Source organism: Meriones unguiculatus, chromosome 4 (genome assembly GCF_030254825.1).
Source record: "Meriones unguiculatus strain TT.TT164.6M chromosome 4, Bangor_MerUng_6.1, whole genome shotgun sequence".
Taxonomy (NCBI): Eukaryota; Metazoa; Chordata; class Mammalia; order Rodentia; family Muridae; genus Meriones; species Meriones unguiculatus.
This window is the reverse complement of record NC_083352.1, coordinates 123337910-123356385: the sequence shown is the minus strand read 5'-3', so window position 1 is coordinate 123356385 and position 18476 is coordinate 123337910. Positions and strand designations below refer to the sequence as shown.

The 18476-nt window shown below is 42.9% G+C and overlaps 1 protein-coding gene across 2 annotated transcripts in view; it reads right to left on the bottom strand.

Annotated features, from left to right (window-relative positions):
* The window catches only part of Trpc4ap (transient receptor potential cation channel subfamily C member 4 associated protein), a 67373-nt gene extending 55764 nt beyond the window's left edge, over positions 1–11609 (bottom strand). Inside the window, exon 1 of one of the 2 annotated variants that reach the window (XM_021640506.2) lies at positions 11366–11609. In XM_021640506.2, the coding sequence (XP_021496181.1) occupies positions 11366–11533 (168 nt within the window). In that variant the 5' untranslated portion in view covers positions 11534–11609. The remainder of the gene's footprint in view (positions 1–11365) is intronic. The other variant, XM_021640507.2, reaches the window with a different exon arrangement.
* Between the last annotated feature and the right edge of the window lie 6867 nt (positions 11610–18476).

The following is an 18476-nucleotide window of genomic DNA, read 5'->3' as shown; positions in this document are numbered from 1 at the left end:
TAAGCTTAAGTTTTCTAGGATAAAAAATGTTTTTATATCTAAGTAAACGTTTTTTGGTTGATAAATGCAAGTTATGATAGAAGTTGATTTAAGTACAAAACTGTGAACTCACCAAGACCGGACAGATTATAGGGTACTTCCTCCAAGATAGCCAAATACAAATGGACTGAACATTGTGAATGTAATTCTTACCTGATAGTTTTCATAATTGTTCTTATTGTATTTAATTTATTATTATAAGAGAAAGATTGCTTTATTGGACTGGAGGATGTTTTTGTGCACTGTGTACTCAGGTGCTGATTTCTGTACCCAGAGATATGGTTGCAGTCCAGACATGGGCATTGTCATTATTAATGAACAATTTCCTGTCTCAATGTCATGTAAAAATTGTTCTCTATCATCTCTGATTGGTTAATAAAGAGCTGGACAGCCAATAGCTGGGCAAGAGAGTTGAGGCAGGACTTGCGATCCCATGAGGGGGGTCCCAGGTGGAGGAGAGAGAGAGCAAGAGAAGGTCAAGGAGAAGGCCACCAAGAGAGAGTCATCTTGAGGACACAGAGGGAGCAGGAGGGAGGCAGGGCAAGTCTAGATGGCAGATAATGGGGCATATGGCTGGGAAATAGCCCAGACCAGTGTAGATGAGGATCTGCCCAGCTATACTACTTAAAGCTTGTTAATAAATTTAAAAATCTTATTTAATAAATTCATTGATTAATCCAATTAAATTTAAATGCATGAAAAAATAATCAGTGTCAGTAGTCATCGGAGAAAAAGCAATCAAGTCTACAATAAGCTACACCACACCATCCAGGACCATATAATCACAAAGACAGAAATAAGAGTGTTTGGGACTGTCTGGGGAAACTGAAACTGTCTTTAATTCCGGGTAAAAATGAAAAATGGCACAGCCACGGTTTAGCAAGTGCTGGAAAGTTCAACACACAGCCAGGAAGAGTAAAATGTGACTCTAACTCCAGCACTTGGAAGGCTTAGGCAGGAGGACAGTCACATAGAGTTAAGGCCTACCATAAGCTACTTAGCAAGACTGCTTCAAAACTCCAAAGCCTGTGGACATACCTGAGTGGTACAACTTACCTTGGTGTGTACAAAGCCCTGAGAGAGCTCACCAACATCACACACACACTACAGAATTGTCATATGACCCAGAAATTCTCTTCTTAGGCAAATGTCCACAAATTCTTGCACACAAAGTTTACAACACCAAAAGAAGGCACAAGTGGAAAATTGAGTGCCCACCAACTGGTGAACAGACAAATAAAATACAGGCCATCCATATGATAGAATATTATTTGCCAAGTAGTGATACATATAACAGATAAATCTTAAGGCTTATTCTAAATCAAAGAAACCAGTCACAAAAGACCACATATTATTTGATTCTATTTAATATAAAAATATTCACAACAAGCCAATCCACAGAGATAGAAAATAATTAAGACTAGCTGCCACCAAGGGCTAGAGATGGTGACAGGAAAGTAGCTGCTAAAGGTACAGGGTTGGCTTGGGTTTCCTTTTGAGCTTGTAACCCAGCCTCACCACAAACTCTCTCCCTAGCTGAGGATGGCCTTGAACTCTTGGCTTTCCTGCTCTCACCTTCCCAGTTCTGGGATTAGAGGCATGCTATGCTTCCTCTAGGCCGTAATCAGGTTCTTTCTTTGTGTTGCTGTGTTTGTTTGTTTGTTTTGTCTTCTGAAGAAATATTCAAAAATTGGTTGTGGTAACTGTAGCTCTGTATAAACAGCTACTTACTTGCATACTTAAATGGGGTGTGTGCAGTAAGTCAATCAACACTTCAACAAAGCTGTTATGAAAACTAAATAAATAATGGACATAACTGAACTTTTAAAGTGACAGGAATGGCCTAAAACTATTTTGGTGATAGTTGCATAATTTCTAAATAGATTTTTTTACATTCATTATCTTATTTTTATGTGTATAAGTGTTTTTCTGCATGTCCGTGCACCACATATGTGTCCGCAAAAGTCTGCAGAAGGCTTCAGATCCCTTGGAACTGGAGTTATTACGTACAAATGGCTATAAACTGCCATGTGGGTGTTGGGAACTGAGCCCACCTCCTGAACCCCGAGTGCCCTTAACCCCTGAGCCATCTCTCCAGTTTCATAATCTGCTAAAAAACAAAACAAAACAAAACTCACAAACAAACAAACAAACAAAAAACCCCACTGAAATAAAAACTTACAACTAGTAATTCCTTTTTTTTTTTTTTTTTTTTTTTGAGACAGTATCTAGTGAAGCCCAAATTCCTGATCCCCCTACTTCTACCTCCCAAATACTGGGATTACAATCATGAGTAAATTTGATTCTTTTCTTGTTTGCTTTACGTCTCAATAAAATTTTAATTTAAAAGAAACATTAAAGACTGGGGAGATAGCTCAGTCCATAAAGCTCTTATCTTGCAAACTGAGGATCTGAGTCAGGTCCCTAGCACTCACCCACATGAACAGCAGGACCGGTGCAGCAGACCTGTAGCCCCAGCAACGGCAGAGTGAGAAGTTCACCGGCCAGCCTGGCTATGTGGTGAAGAGCAAGGCACTGAGAGCAGTCCACATCAGACAGAGAAGGCCTCTGAGGACTGACACCCAAGGTTGGCCTCTGACTTGAATATTCACACTATGCATTCACACACCTGCACCCACCCCCACAAACGAAGGCACATGCATGTACACAGACATACAAACACATAAAAATTATGGAACACAATAAAGAACACAGAACCAATATGACATCTGAAAAGCAAGTTTCATATTAAGTAAATATAATTAAATCCTCAAATGTCAATTAGCAACATATTAAAATTTAAAAACAAAGTATATTATGCTGCCTACCAGAGAAACATTTAAGAACGGCTGAATGTAACAGACTGGACAATAATACAAAATGGAAAAGCACACTGGAAGAAAGGTGGTGGAACTTATCAGCAAAAAACTCAAAGTAAAAACCACTACCAGAGGAGCCATCAGCTGGTAATCCCTGCCCTTACAATGCTGAGGCGAGAGGACTGTCATGACTTCTAGGCTAGCAGAGGCGGCATGGCAAAATGTTTCACAAATAAGTAAATAAAGAAGAACACGTGCAGATATAAGTACCTTATGAATATAAATGTGCCAGTCTCAATGGGACACATATCTAAATGCTAAGGCAAATCCATACCACTTCAGATGATAGTCAGAATCTTTAAGCCCTTGAGAGCACGCAGAGATTCTCAAACAGGAAACCCACTTACACGACAGAAAGAACTAGATACAACTAAGCATTCATGCTCACCAAGAGACCTTTTTGTTGTTGAGGTGGTTGGTCTCACTATGTAGCTGACCTGGAACTATGTAGACCAGGTTGGCCTTGAACTCAAATAGATCTTTCTGCCTCTGTCTCCTCTATGTCTAGCTCATCAAAAGATCTTTAGAGATTAAAAAATAGTCATAGGAGGGAAAATATCTATAGAGAACATCACTTTAAAGGTGTATCTATCCGGCTGGATGTGGAGGCACATGCCTTTAATCCCAGCACTCAGAGACAGATGGATCTCTCTGAGTTTGAGGCTAGCCTGCTTACATATGGAATTCCAGGCTAGCCAGGGATATAGTGAAAGCCTATTTTAAAAAGCGGGGAGGAGTGTATATCCAGCAAAATGTCAAAAATGTCTAGTTAGATAAAGATGAAAACAGGGCCTGGAGAGATGGCTCAGTGATTACGAGCATTGGTGACCTTCCCGAGGACTCAGGTTCAATTCCTACCACCCACATGGTGGCTCACAATAACCTGTAACACCTGTTCCAAGGGATCTGATGCCCTCTTCTGAGGTCCTCAGGTACCAGGTATGCTCATGGTACATACATATAGACAGACAAAATACCCACACACATAAAATAATTTTTTAAAGAATATAATAATAATAACAACAATAGTAACATAAATGTACAAACTATTTGAACAGACAATTCACAAAAGGGAGTGTCCAAAAATTGGCAATAAGCATCTGAAAGGGAGTTTAGCTTCATTAACTCACCATAAAGTAAACCCATAGTGACTACAGCACTGAACACCTGAGAGGGAAAAACCCAAAACTCTAAAATTAAAGACTGACACAACACTACAGGTTAGCAAGAACATGAACCTGACAGACACTGCTGCTGAGAACGGAAATCAGTACAAGCTCTTGAGGACTCCGGTGGTGGACACTGATGCAACCCTGTGCCTGGCCTACACCCCGGCGATTCTCGGCACACGGCCTCCAGGCCGTACACACACACACTAAGGACATGAGCACGTGTTCAAATCAGCAGGATTCATAATAGCCCCCAAACTGGAAGGATCCACTTTATTTCTCAAAGTTAATTGTGGTCCATTAATAGAATAACAGGCTAAAACAAAGATTAATGGACTATAGCTTTGCCATCTACAGGAATGAGTCTAAAAACAAAATGTGATTTAAAACAATGTATTTCTCAAAGACAAGAAAAAATATTCTTTAAAATCTAAAAGAAAATAACTTGCAACTCAGAATTAGACCTGACACAAAAGTATCACAGTAAAAGCTATTTTCGAATATACAAAGATGAAAAAAACTACCTTTTACATGCTCTTTCCTGGAGTCTACTACAGAATGTGTTCCCAGGAAAGGTAGATACATATTTAGAAATAAGGTCTAAAACACAGAAAAGTCAGTAAAAAAAAAAAAAAAAAAAAAAAAAAACCCACAGTAAGATGCCCTGAATTTGATGAAGGGAAGTTCCAAGAATCCAGCTGCAAAGACACCAATACAAACTCCAGTGAGGAAAAGGAGGCTGGAAAACTTAAAAAGCCAAATGAAAGATAAAGTTTTAGAATTTGGGGTCAAATTATACAAACAGAGAAAGCAGAGCAAACACAAAAGATGCAATTTATAAGAGAGAGAGAATCAGGAGGCTTCACGTGATAGATGACATGTCTTTAGGCAGCGCCAGCGTTTGAATGTAAAATGTACCTGCAGGCCCAGGCTTAAGCTACTTTTCTGGAAGATTGTGGAGCCTGTGGGACCGTGACCTACACAGCACAAATGGACATTAGGGGCAGCTCTTGGACGGTAACATCCAAGCTGGTTGCAGCCAGAGCACTCTGCATCCTGTCTGCACCATGGACTCCCTCGCATGTCGCCCCTTCCATGGTGGACCATGCCTTCAAGGCCAGAGCCAAAATAAAACCAGCCTCTCTTCAGCTGCCTCCGCGAGGTGTCACCCACAGTGATGAATGATGTTAACAGCATACACATGTGTGACTCCAGAAGGAAAAAGTAGGAGGAGAGATAAGTGATCAGGAAAAGGAGCTGCCATCTCTAAGAAGACTTTCCATTCAAACTGCAGTGGTGATCACATGACTACAGACATCTGGCTAACCCTATAGAATGATACACTAAAAATGTTTCTCAATGGAATAAACACATGTTCAGCACATGTGAGGCCTGAGTTTAATCTCCAGTACGAAAAAGAGAAAAGTGAATTTTACCCATATATAAATGTATGGCATTTATACATCAATAAAAACAACATGAAAAGGACTACTTTCAACATCAAGGAAAAATGTATTAAGCCAGTAACTGTTAGACATCCATGGCTCTGAAATAAACAGTAATTATATTAGTAGTAGAATGTAACTAATTTATACCAACAACCAAAACTGTGATACTAGGAGAATGGTAGAGACAAGTAAGTGACATATAGATTCTAATCTTTAACACGAAGAAGAAAATAGATACCAAATTGAAAAGTCAAGAAAGAGCTTTATAAACAAGTTAGTTAGAAAAACTGGCTCTCTGGCTTCCTGGGCCCTTCTCTTGTGAAAGTCATAGTTACACCATAACAATGACTGCCCTGGGAGAATGGAAGTCAGAGCAAAGAGTGGAGTAGAGTGTTGTGTTGTCTGCAATGAGCCTCATGACACCCACAGACCCAGCCACCGTCCAAACACCCCACTTCAGAATTTTACTACTTATACATTGGTTTACAAGACACTTACTTAAAATAACATGTAAAGCCAGGCACAGTAGCTTATGCCTATAATTAATCCTCGCACTCTGGAGGTCAAAGACAGGAGGCATGCCATTGAATTAGAGGCCATCTGGGGCCAACACAGTAAGATCTGGGCCAGCCTGGGCTACAGAGAGAGAGAGAGAGATCCTGCCTCAAAATAAAATAAATAAAAATAATTTCCACTTTGCTTTCCTTGCAGTAGCTGAGGCCTATGATGAAAGAGCCACCATCCAGGCAGCTTCACAGCTGAGTTACTGGCAGGTGTCATACAGGGTTTTCTTTTCAAGCACTTGTGGTTTGACAGTTACAGCCGTGATAATCTCATGTTCCCTAAGCTGTCAGCCTGTTTAGTCAATGTGACATTTCCAGACAGTCACAGTTTTCACTGTCTGTCTTTACTGCCTTCCTTTTTAAATAATTAAAAAGCTGATTTCTGTGAAAGCAAATATATACCCTTTTTGTTTAGTCCTAAGCATAAGCTAGCTAATATCTTAAAATAGCAAAGTGCAAGCAAACAGACATTCAGAGGGTTATTAGTAAAGATTAAATGTCTTGTTAGGAGCCCAGTGGCGGTGGCACACACCTTTAATCCTAGCACTTGGGAGGCAGAAGCAGGTGGATCTCTATAAGCTCTAGACCAGCCTGGTCTACAGAGAGAGCTCCAGAAAGCCAAGGCTACACAGAGAAACCCTGTCTCAAAAAACAAAACAAAACACCAAACTTGTTACAGTAGTCTGATAACAAATATTAACCCCTAAATACTTGTATCCTTTGCACTGGTGTTTGTGTGGTTTCAACACAAGTAGTGGTGTGTCTTAGGATTTGTGGGTACAAATGCTACCTGCTGAAATTAATAGTATTTATGTATTTCTGAGACTTTACTTATCCAAGAGGATCTTTCCACCTCTCTTTCTCCCTCTCTTCCCTTCTCTCTCTCTCCCCCACACATGCAGGAGGGGTTATAGTTTTTCAGTCAGGAGCTCTCTATGTAATCCTGGTTGGCCTGGAACTCACTCACTATGTAGACCAATCTGGCCTTTGAGTAGTCCCCTGCCTTTGCCTCCCAGGTGCTGGAGTTAGCAGCTACAACACGACCACACCTGGTTTCCAAGGTTTACTCAGTATCAAACTGCCCTTACCAGGAATGAGGAGTTTTTTGTTTGTTTGTTTGTTTGTTTTTTAACTTAAATCACTAAATTTTAAACCCTAATTAGAATAAGACTAAAACAAACAGAACCTACAGAAAAAAGAAAAAAAAAACATTAAAGTATGGAGGGAGGTGTGGGAGACAGATTGCCTAGCATGTGCCAGGCCCCAAGTTTGACTCCTAGCAACAGGCAGAAATGGAGAGAGGGAGAAAGGATCTAAAGAAAAAAAGTAGAAAGTAAAAACAGGAGAAGTCTAGAGTGACCACAAAAGATGTAAAAGCAGCACTTGAGAAACAGAAGAGATCCTGTATCCCAGACTACCAAATTGCCAAGGTACAGAGTATCTGAGGGTGAAAGCCCATGATGCGTACAGGTACAAAGTTCTACTGCCCACATCTTACCCAGTCTATTTCTCCCCTCAACTCTATTGGCCTTGCCACCGCCGTCACACAGCAAGCAGATCTGACTCTACTGAAATGGAAAGCAGCTGGGGAGCTTCAAGCAGAAGATTAAGACCCAATTTGCTTTGAGGATCAAATGGGCAGGTGAAAATGAAGGCATCAATAAACTGCAAAGTATCTAGACATATTTATTACCATAGAGGAGAGACGAACGGTCGGGAAGAGAAGGCAAATGAATGCCCAAGTAGGACTAGCCCATTTTAAATCCTGCGACCTACGGTCTTCTTCCAGACTGCCCTTGTGTCCCACTTAGGGAAGGGAGAAGAGTGGGGGAAGACAGGATTTGGTGGAAGAGGATCTCAAAATTCTGGTTTTCTACATATTAAATTTGAGTTACCCACTAGTTATCTACATGAAGATTCAGAGCAGATGGTTGACAATACCCACCTCGTGGAGCTAAAGAGTCAGAAATGGAAATATAGACTTAAGAGCCATCAGAATATCGAGTATTTGTAAAAATAACAAAAGTTAACCTTTCTGCATACACATTATACTTCAGCTACTATTTTCAATGTTTTCTTGTAAAAACTCATTTTTCCTCACCATAATCTTAAGAGGTTAGATCCTGGGATGATCTCTATTTTACAGATAAAGAAAGAGATATTAAGTAACTTTCCCAAAGACATAAAGCAAGTTTGTACTTTCCTAGCCAGGTTTCAAATCACAGACGACCAGACTCTGGAACTCTTTGAAGCCATGGACTAACTGGAGAGTGACTATGGACAGACACAGACTGAGGATTCAGTATTCCAATTCAAACAGTTTCCTGCTCCTTCCTATCAAGTCCTGGCATGGTTTCAGGCTCTACAGATACAAAGAAAAATAAGACAGCTCTCAAAAGGTCCAGTCTAATTACTGCTAGCTGAGAGCAACTGTCTATCAAACAATCAGTATTTGACACACTGGTTAAACTTTCTAGACTTATTGTTTCACCTGACTGTCATAACAACTTTATGGAATAGATGTCATGACTGCCATTTTAGAAATAATGAAACTGAGATTTAAAGAGATTGATTTAGCCTAGGGGCACTGGCTAAAAAAAAGGTCAGAACTAGGATTCAATTCAGAGCCATCTTACTTCAAAATCCATCTTTTCTAAGGAAATTCTACCATTATTCAGTGTAAGAATAGTAAACACTACAGAATCCTACAGTGTCAAACAGTTGTGATCAAGATAAACTTTTATGTATTTTTTTTAAAGGTATTTTAGGCAGGTGGTGCTCTGGTTACTGTCCTGCCTGCTGCCCCTTACAGTGCACTTTATAAATCTGTTTTCTTTCCCAGCCTACCACCCCCTCAAAAAGTTTTTCAAAAACTTGGCACTTTCCTACTGTGCCATATGCCGTAACCAGTATGTGTCCTGTGCTATGGAAATATGGGTGAGCAAATAATTAATTCTGCAAAGCAGGAGAGGGGAGAGGGAGAACATAACAAGGGAGGGGGGAACCTGAAAAACTCTATTAAGAAAGGAAACTACAAAATGTGAAGGTCTCCACTTCATTGTCACTATTAATTTGGAAGACAGGAGTTCGAATTCAACCTCTGAAATAGCTCCCTCACCTGAACAAATACCAAAGAAATATGTAATTACAGGCTAAGAAGGAAGTTCGATGGAAACAAACTTTGGACATCGACAGTAATAGTGGGTACCACAATGAACATCTCAAAAAGGCTCCAAGAATATTCCAGTAGCCTTCTAATCTAGTTTCTTAGCACTCCTAGCATTTCAGCATTGGAAACAAACTATGTTCCTAAACTGCCTCATTCAGCATGTTAAAAATTTCCATGGCTCACTGTGCTTAGTGATTATCTGGAAGGGTGTTTAGAATCACTCTACCTAACCTTTCTACACCTCAATTTCCTCATCTGTGGTGAGATGAATTCGACACATGACTCAAAATATTGAAGACTCCTGAGCGTGGTGGAATACATCTGTAATCCCAGCACTAAGAGCCCAGAGGCAGAAGATGGCCACAAGTTCAAGGCCAGCCTAGTCTACATAATGAGTTTTAGGTCAGCCAGATCTACATAGTGAGAGCCTGTCTCAAACATAAACTTACTTTCAAAAAACCATAAACATCTTGCACATTGATTGATCCAAAATATGTGATCAATAAAGGTTAGTCAGGCCCCTTTCTGCCTGTCCCTACATACTCAGCTCAGTGAGGTGTTCTGGCTTCAAAAACAGAGGAAGTACTTCTCAGATCTTAAGGCAGATGCAGAGGAATGCAGTGAAGAAAAGAGTGCTCATCTACAGTTTCTGTAGGAAGACACAGCTAACCAAAAGTGTCCCTTCATCTGTAACTCTCCACAAAGACAGACCCTATCACCTTTATATCACCTTTTCAGTCGAGCAACATTCAAATGGCTCAAAATTAACCTTAAATATGTCATAGTATATTGAGAAAAATCTCACACCCATTCTCTCATCCATTCACCTAATTCTCATCCCTCTCCCAACAACACTTATAAGTTCCTTGTGTATTCATCAAACCCATTTGCAAAACTATCTTTAAACTAAGCTAATGTGTTTTTGTCGTTTGGTTTGGTTTTTCGAGACAGGGATTCTCTATGTAATAGCCCTGACCTCCCTGGACTTGCTTTGTTGACCAGGCTGGCCTCAAACTCACAAAGATCCACCTGCCTCCGGCTTCCCCGGCACTGGAATTACAGGTGTGCACCTCTGCACCTGGCTTAAGCTAATATTTTCAAAGTAAGTTCTGGGACCACCTGGGAGAATGAGGAAAAAATGAGATGGGTCATCCATCTTGCTTTATCCTAGGCAGTGCCCTACACACACATACATGTACACACACGTACACACACACACCACGCATGTACAGGGCACCAATTGGTGTATTGATAAGCTAAGCATTAAATATAACAGTACCTAATTACCCTTCCACCCTTGTGTGCACCTGAAATACACTAACACTTGACACAACCATCTCCTATGAATCTGACAATAACCTTAAAAGGTAAGTTAAATGAGGAAACTAAGGTACTGAAAGGTAATTTGCCCAAGCAAGAAAAAGACCAGGGCTTTGAACTCGGGCTTAACTAAAGTTCTTCCCCCAAAGCAGGTCGCCCTACACTGGCAAAACAGTCTCTGGACCCGTTGGAGCTCAGCCCAATGTGGGAGACAGGCGTAAAAAGGGCAGACAACAAAGAAATATGCAATTACCGGTTAAGAAATATAATGCAACCAAAAACGACTGGGGGATCTGACAGAATAACAATGGGGGCCTACTTCAGAAGAGGAGGAGGAACGTTAAGGCCTCTTTGAGAAGAGGACATTTATGATAGGCTTGGGAACCGTTTGAGGGGGGCTGCTGTGAGGAGGACCCCGTCCTGCTCACAAGGGGCAGACGCGAGACCAGTAGAGGATGAAGCCAACTCGCCAAGGTCCCCAGACGTGCAGACGTGGCGCTGGGAAATGAGGATCTAGAAACTCGGCCCAGGGCTTATACGTGCCACCGATACCCCAGGCAGCTCGACCCCACTCGGCACAGACATGCAGGCCTCCGGACCGGCCGCTGCCCACGGTCCCACCGCGGCTGACAGCGTCCGGCAGGCACACGGGGCAGCTCCGCGGCCGGCCCCGGGGGATCTGGCCGGTCCCGCAGCGGCCTGGAAAGGCCTCTCTCCCGGCCCCTGGCCAGCTCCAGACTAGCCCGCCCCGCCCCGCCCCTCCCGGCCGGCCTCGTACCTGCACCGCCCGGACCAGGCCCCGGCCCGTGATCTGGCCCTGCCGCAGCTGCAGCAGGATGTTACCGGGCCGCGGCCGGCCGCCCCAGCCACCCCACGCCGCCGCTGTAGCTGCCGACCGTCTCCCCCGGCTGGACCCAGCTCCAGCCGCTGCCGGAGCAGCCGCCATGTCTCCTCGTCCGACAAACAGGAAGCGAGTGGCCCCGGAGCCGCGTCGATTTCTACGGGACGGCGGAGGACTCTCCATACCGCCCCCAGTGGACTGACGCGAAGATGCAGGCCGCGTGGCAGGGGCTGTGCGCGCCCCGAGCCCTTATGGGAACTGTAGTCTTCCCCGAGGCCGGGCAGGTGGCACAGATGCTGTTTCCAAGACCATCTTTTCCCCCACGTCCTACTTCCAGCATTTCTACGAGGTTGCTGTAGGTGGAAGACCAGTCGCTGCCTGCACGTGCTCTCAAATTTCTCCTTTCTTGGGGAATGATGCAGCCCTTTGGCCAGCGATATCCTAGACCCTAGGCCAGAGTTGTCTCTGATTTCTGTCTCCTTTCTACGAATGACTTGTGCCAAGTCGCTGTACTTCACCCCGCCCCTCATTTAATATTTAGTCACTGGGAGCGGTTCGGTCTACTAATATTTTATTATAATTAACAAATTCGTTTTGTGTAAATAATACATGAATGACCATCCATGAGCTATTGCTCCTTTGAAGAAAATGGTGGAAAATATTTCACGAATTACAAAACTGTGTTAGGACTAATAAGTTTATAGATGTCAATAAATAGTTTCTCAGGGAGGAAGCTGCACTCCTCACCCTGGAACAGGTAGTTGAGGTGGAGAGTGTGAGCAGAACAGTGACAGACCCTGCCGTTTTCTCTTCTAGGAGGCGGTCTTTTAACACAAAGGAGAGTTGAGTGTGATGAAGTAGGGTGTCATGGAGTTGGCTATAATCTGTTGCCCAAACCAGAATTCCTTATAAAGACTGAAATGATGTAATAAATAATTACACTGGCACAACAGCAGACATTTATGGCACTGCCAAGACAAACCGGACTGTGGTTGCCATCTTCATGCCCACTTAGGTGTGGTTCTCACTCACCTCCAGCAATCGCTGCTAGTCTGGTTTAAAGCAGTAAAATGGGGTCCAAGACCTGAGTCAGTGGATAGAGGCGCTGGCTGCCAAACTGAGGAGCTGAGTTCCGTCTCCTTCCCGTATTGGTGGAAGGAAGGAAATGGCTCCTCCAAATTGTCCTCTAATTTCTCTCTGTGTCTCTTTCTTTCACACACACACATTAAATGTATTTTTTAAAGTTAAGAAAAATTTTATTGAAAGAGAGCAAGGAGAGGTATATGGAGGGCTTAGAGGGAGAAAGGGAAGAAAAATGATACATAATAATCTAAAAAAGTAAAAAAAAATACTTTTTAAAAAGAAGAAAAACTTAATAAAAATAAAATAAAAGCTATAAAACTGCATTTTTTTCAGTGAAATATGCCATCGTGAAATTTGTATGAGCCAAATAAAGTCCTGTGTGCTTGTGTTGCTGGGGAAAAAAATCAGAACAGGAAGTTTATCCTATGGTGAAGGACATTTCCTTTTAGATTTATACTTAAATCTGAAATTCATCTTAAAACTATCAAAGCTGAATATAAGAAAATCAAAGCGTATCTCTAAAACCAGATTGTGGTGACTGGGGTGCACCTGTATGGATTCACACACACAAATCACTGCATTGTACATTCAAAATGGGTAGAGTGTGAAATATAAACTGTATGTTCACAAAGCTGTTAAAAGTTCAAAATGTAAAATGGCAGCATCAAATTAAGATAATCCTTTTTATGATTTGGGGGAAGAAATATCTTCTTAAGTATAAAATCCAGGACCATGATTAGAAGATAAATAAAATCACACACACATTACATAAATGTTAAAAATTAATAGATGAGCAGAAACAGGCAAAAAAATAAATAAATAAAAATAAAAGTAGAAAAAATAAGTCTCCTCAGTTTTCCCTAGAGTGGAATGCTGAAGATGAGAAGGAAGTACAATCATTTCTATTTCCTGAGACGTGATCACCCCTTACGTAGGAAACTGAAGGTTTCCACACACAAACAGAACCAACGAACAACTTCAGCAAAGTCTGAACAATGCAAAACCACACATAAAAAGCTGGGCAAATGGGGCTGCAGAATGACAGTTCGGATGTTAAAAAAGCATACTGCTCTCGTCTGGGATCGGTGTTCGGTTCCCAGCGCCTATCCTGCGAGGCTCACTCCAGCTTCAGGGGAACTTACCCGATGCCCTCTTGTGGACTCCACAGGCATCTACCTGCACTTCCGTGAACATCCCCCTGAATACACAAACACACTTAAAAGGTAATAAAGATAAATCTCTTTTAAAAGCCTTCACCTCGAATTCAGTCCTTATGGATACCATAACACTGGGAAATAAGGAGAGTGTTTCCAGAAACCTGTGTGATGGCCGAAAGAATGCACTTTAGTTTCCCTGACCGCCGCGTCCAACAGCTTCTCACCACCAGAGGGCGCAGCATCCTTCCGCTGAGGGGTCTGTTGATGTGAATGTGGGCTAACACACACACCAAAACAGACACAGACAAATGAAAACTCTCAGCTTGACTAATTTTTTGCAGTAAGACCAGTGGTGTAACCTGATGTGACGCTGTCATTTCTAGAATATTGCCTCCCTTAAATTAGCTACCGAGATCATCTCAATTAGGCAGAGTTTTCTAGGGCAATTTTTTTTAATCATGGGGAAGTTATAATCAAAGAAAAAAAATCACATTATATTCAGGCCATCGTAAGAAGTCCATGCAATCACGCAACATCTTGTGATATAATTTTGAACACTGTTTTCACAGATTGTTTCTAGTGTATAACTTCTCAATGATTTGACTTGTTTATTTTTTAGAGGCATATATATAGAGAGAGACAGAGAGAGGGAGAGAGAGAGGAGATTAGGGAACAACGGGGGTGGCGTCCTGTTCTCTTCTTTTCCCTGTGGGCTCTGGGTACTGAACTCAGGTGTGTGGTGGGAAGCGCCTTCACCCATAGAGTTACCTCACTGGCCGGCAACTTGTTATTTTAAACATTTATTATCACCTACGGGCAAGGTGCAGTTGCAGGCACTAGGAATGGTGTGCTAAATAAATGAAAGTCCCCGCTCTCACAGGACTGATGCTCACTCCCTCTAAACCCCCCAAAGGGCAGTTACCATTGGCCACTTCATTCTCACCACCTTTCACTTTTTCCCCTCAGCTCTTTTGGAGGGAAACTTTTCAAATCTACAGAAAGGTTGAAAAATAATATCACAAGCACCCATATGTACTTTGCTTATACCCTCCCATTAACATGTTTTATATATATATATCTATGTACCCTCCTACACAGACAGAGATATATGACACGCGTCCATGTATTCTCATAGGTAGATGAATATTTATTGAGGAAGTTCATTTTATTAAACCTTTGACTTTCTTTTTCTTGTGCATGTATGTGAGTCTGGGCATACACACGTCAAGGTTTGTGTGTCAAGGTCAGAGGAGAACTTACTTTTCTCCCTCTGGTGTGAACCCTGGGGACTGAACTCACGTCATCAGACTTGGCACAAGGCTCCTTTACCCTCTGAGCCATCTTGCTGGCCCAAACCATTTCCTTTTTGCTAAGCCATTTAAAGAAAACCATAGATACGCGAAGATTTCACCTCAACATTTCAGTGTTTTTCTCTTCAGAACAAAGACATGCTCCAATAATTAGGAAAAAACATCGTATTCAAGAAGTGAATGTGGACAGACATCTATAATTCTGGGATTCAGGAGGCTAGGCCAAAGCTACACAGTGGAATCCATTCTGAACACAGTGAAAACTACCCAGCGAGGGTGACAACTGAGCCCCTGGACTGGGTGTAAGGTAAAAAGTCTGAGCTCACTTCTGGGTTTTGAAAACCCACCCATCCCTGGGCTAGCTCCAAGCTCAGGATTTGAAATCCGGTCAGTCTCTACCCTGGAAAACTCCACCCCCGAGGAACCCTATAGAAGGCCTGCCTCCACTCAGTTTCCTGCTGTTTCTCACCAGAGCGGAGGCAGCCACCCTTGTGTGTCTTTCCCAACAAACCTCTTGTGTGAGGTTTGTTGTGCAATGACTCTTGGTATTCCTAGGCTCCTGGCTGCCAGGATACCTTTCCCATCAGAGCTGCAACACTTCCACCGGGACTAAGTCTGATGAAAGGTTAATGACCTTAGGTGGACTGAGGAACTCCAGACAGACAGACCTGCAGGACCTTCTGACTCATATACCAAACCCTGCTATCCACCACGCAGAGACTGAAGAGGGCCTGACCCACAGATGGAGTCTTCCATCCCCAAGTCCCCTGCAGCGCTGAGTAAAGGACAATCCACGTGTGCAGATGCCCATCGCTTTCTCCTCTCGTCACCTCCATCAATCCCAGCTGACGCCTGAGTGTCAGTCAGTGGCCTATATATGAAAACGCTTTTTCTCTTTTCCGATTTTTTATTCCAGTTTCACACGTGTCTTTAACGACTTTTAGTTGTTTTCACCTTCTTTTCCTCTCTCATCTCCCTACTCTCTGGTGAAAACTTCCTTCTTCCCAGGAAGCCCTCCTCCTATCTTCATGTCTTCTTTTGGTGTGTGACCCATTGAGCTTAATTAGAGCTGCTTCCAAGAGTGTGATGGCAGTTTATCAGCACATGAGTAATATATCAATACCTATTCCATGGGATATAAAAGGCCTTGGTGTCTGGCTCCTAGATAGCATGAATTTTCAAGATTTGTCTATATTGTAGCATTTTTAGGACCCTTTTCACTTAGGGGTTGAACCAGCAGTCCCGACCACGTTGTTTTGGGGCCTTTGTCCTCTCTCCCTCATCCTGCTGTCTTCACTGCTTCTTTCTTCATGTTTCCAGTTCAGCCCACCTTAATGGAAGTAGGCAAGTGAATATAGGAAAGCCTCAAGACAACCCAATCTCTTCAACAAATTGGAATTGTGCGATTTCTTTTTTTTCTATCAAAGGTGGTTAGTCCCACAAGGGCACATATTGCCTGAAACTCCCCTCTGCTCTGATTACCCAGTTGTGTCAAACAGTAAAGTTGAGTTCTCACGAATGGGATGAGACAGTGTTAGAGATGAAAGAGGTCGCCTTGGCCAGCATGATCCCAAGCGCTGTTTGGGTTCTGGTGCACCCTTTTTGCAAAAAGAAATTGCCAGGTTACTTTTGTGCTGTGTATTCCTTTGCGGGAGCTGGAGAGTTGACTCAGCGGTGAAGAGCACCTGCTGCTCTTGCAGAGGACCTAGATTCGATCCCCGGAGACCACGTGGTGGGTCACCCCTACAATTCCAGTCCTCCGGGATCTGATGCCCTCTGCTGGTCTCTGTGGACACCATGCACATATGTGGTACACAGACACATAGGCAGGCAAAACACCCATACACATAAAGTAAAGACAAATGGCAAGTGGGGAGTAAAAGAGGGAGCAACGACGGGAGGGTGGGAAAGAACATCAGAAGACACTGTAGAAATATATTGCTACAACACACAGACGAGCTCTGCTTTGTCTCTCATTCAATGAAATACAAATTTATAACAATTAGGAGGTTGAACATGAGCTGCGCATTTGAAAGTCTTAGGGAACAGTCGCTCATATTTGTAGTTATGTTTTGGCAATGCATTCTGAATTATTTTTTGAGACAGGGGCTCATCATGGAGCTTAGGCTAGTCTCAAATTCATGATGCCCCTGAATACTGAGTTTATACATGTCTGCCATGTTCACCTCCAGAGATACTCTCACTTTGGATTCTACATATTTTGTGGAAATGAGTAAGGTTGTTTGTAAGCCCACCAGCTTTTTATTTATTCATTCATTTACTCATTTGTGCACATGCCTGTGTGTGTGAGTGCATGAGTATGTGCTGTCTGTGGAAGCCCAAGGAGGCTGTCAGGTGTGCTGCTCTCACTCTCTGCCTTACTTTTTTGACAGGGTTTCTCACCAAATCTGGGGCAAGGCGGCAGTCAGCAAGTCCCAGGGAACCTCCATCTCCACTGTATGATGCTGGGATTAAGGCTGTATGTGGCTACACCCGTGTTTTTGAGTGCTGGGATTCGAACCCATGTCCTCATGCTTGTGCAGCAGAGTTCTTACCCACAGAGCCATCTCTCCAGCCCCAAGTCTACCATCTCTGAAGCTAAATCTGTTGAAGCTGAGTGAAAAGCACAAGGGGACCGCCATTTTGTTCTACTTTTCCCGATGTGAAAATCCGCCTCTACTAGAAGACCTTCCCAGACCACCCTGCCTAAAGGTTGCTTAGTTTTCCCTATTACCAACACATTTTCTTTCATCCTTCCTTTCTTTCCTTCTCATTCTTTTTTGGTGTGTGTGTGTGTGTGTGTGTGTGTGTGTGTGTGTGAATGTATGTGTTGATTCCAGAGGATGATAGTCAATGTCTTCCTCATTTGCTTTCCATCTTACTTTTTGAGAGGCTCTCTCACTGATTCAGCTAGACTGGCTGACCACTGAGCTCCAGGGACCCACCTGCCTCTCCCCTCACATCCCTTCCAACGCCAGACACTGCTGTGGCGGGCTTTTCTGTGGGTGCTCGGGATCTGAACTCATGCAGCAAACGCTTTACCAACTGAACCTCTCCCGGTGCCGGTGGCTCTGCTCGTCACGGAGCTTACACTACTGTCACTTTACAGACTCACCAGTGTATTTCTCTCCACCAGAATCTGGTTCCCACAAGAACGAAGCCTGTTTTCTTTTTTTTTGCTGACTCTCTGGGGTCATGGCTGGCACCCAAAGGTGCTTAATCAACCTCTATTGCCGGGAAGGACTCACGGGCAAAGGAGGCAGTGAAAAGTTGAAAGCACATGTTGGAAAAACCAACAAAGAAATGCTGGAAACATTACCTTCCCCAAAGGTGCCAGAAAAGGAAGAGAGATACAGCTTTATCTGCGGGGCTCTGGGGCGCACCACAGTGCTTCTCCTCTTATCAACTGGCCGAGAAAAATAAACAAGATTCATTATTGTTCAGCACAAATCTTTTCTTTTTTTAGTGAAATTTCACCAAGAGTCCAACATGAAAAAC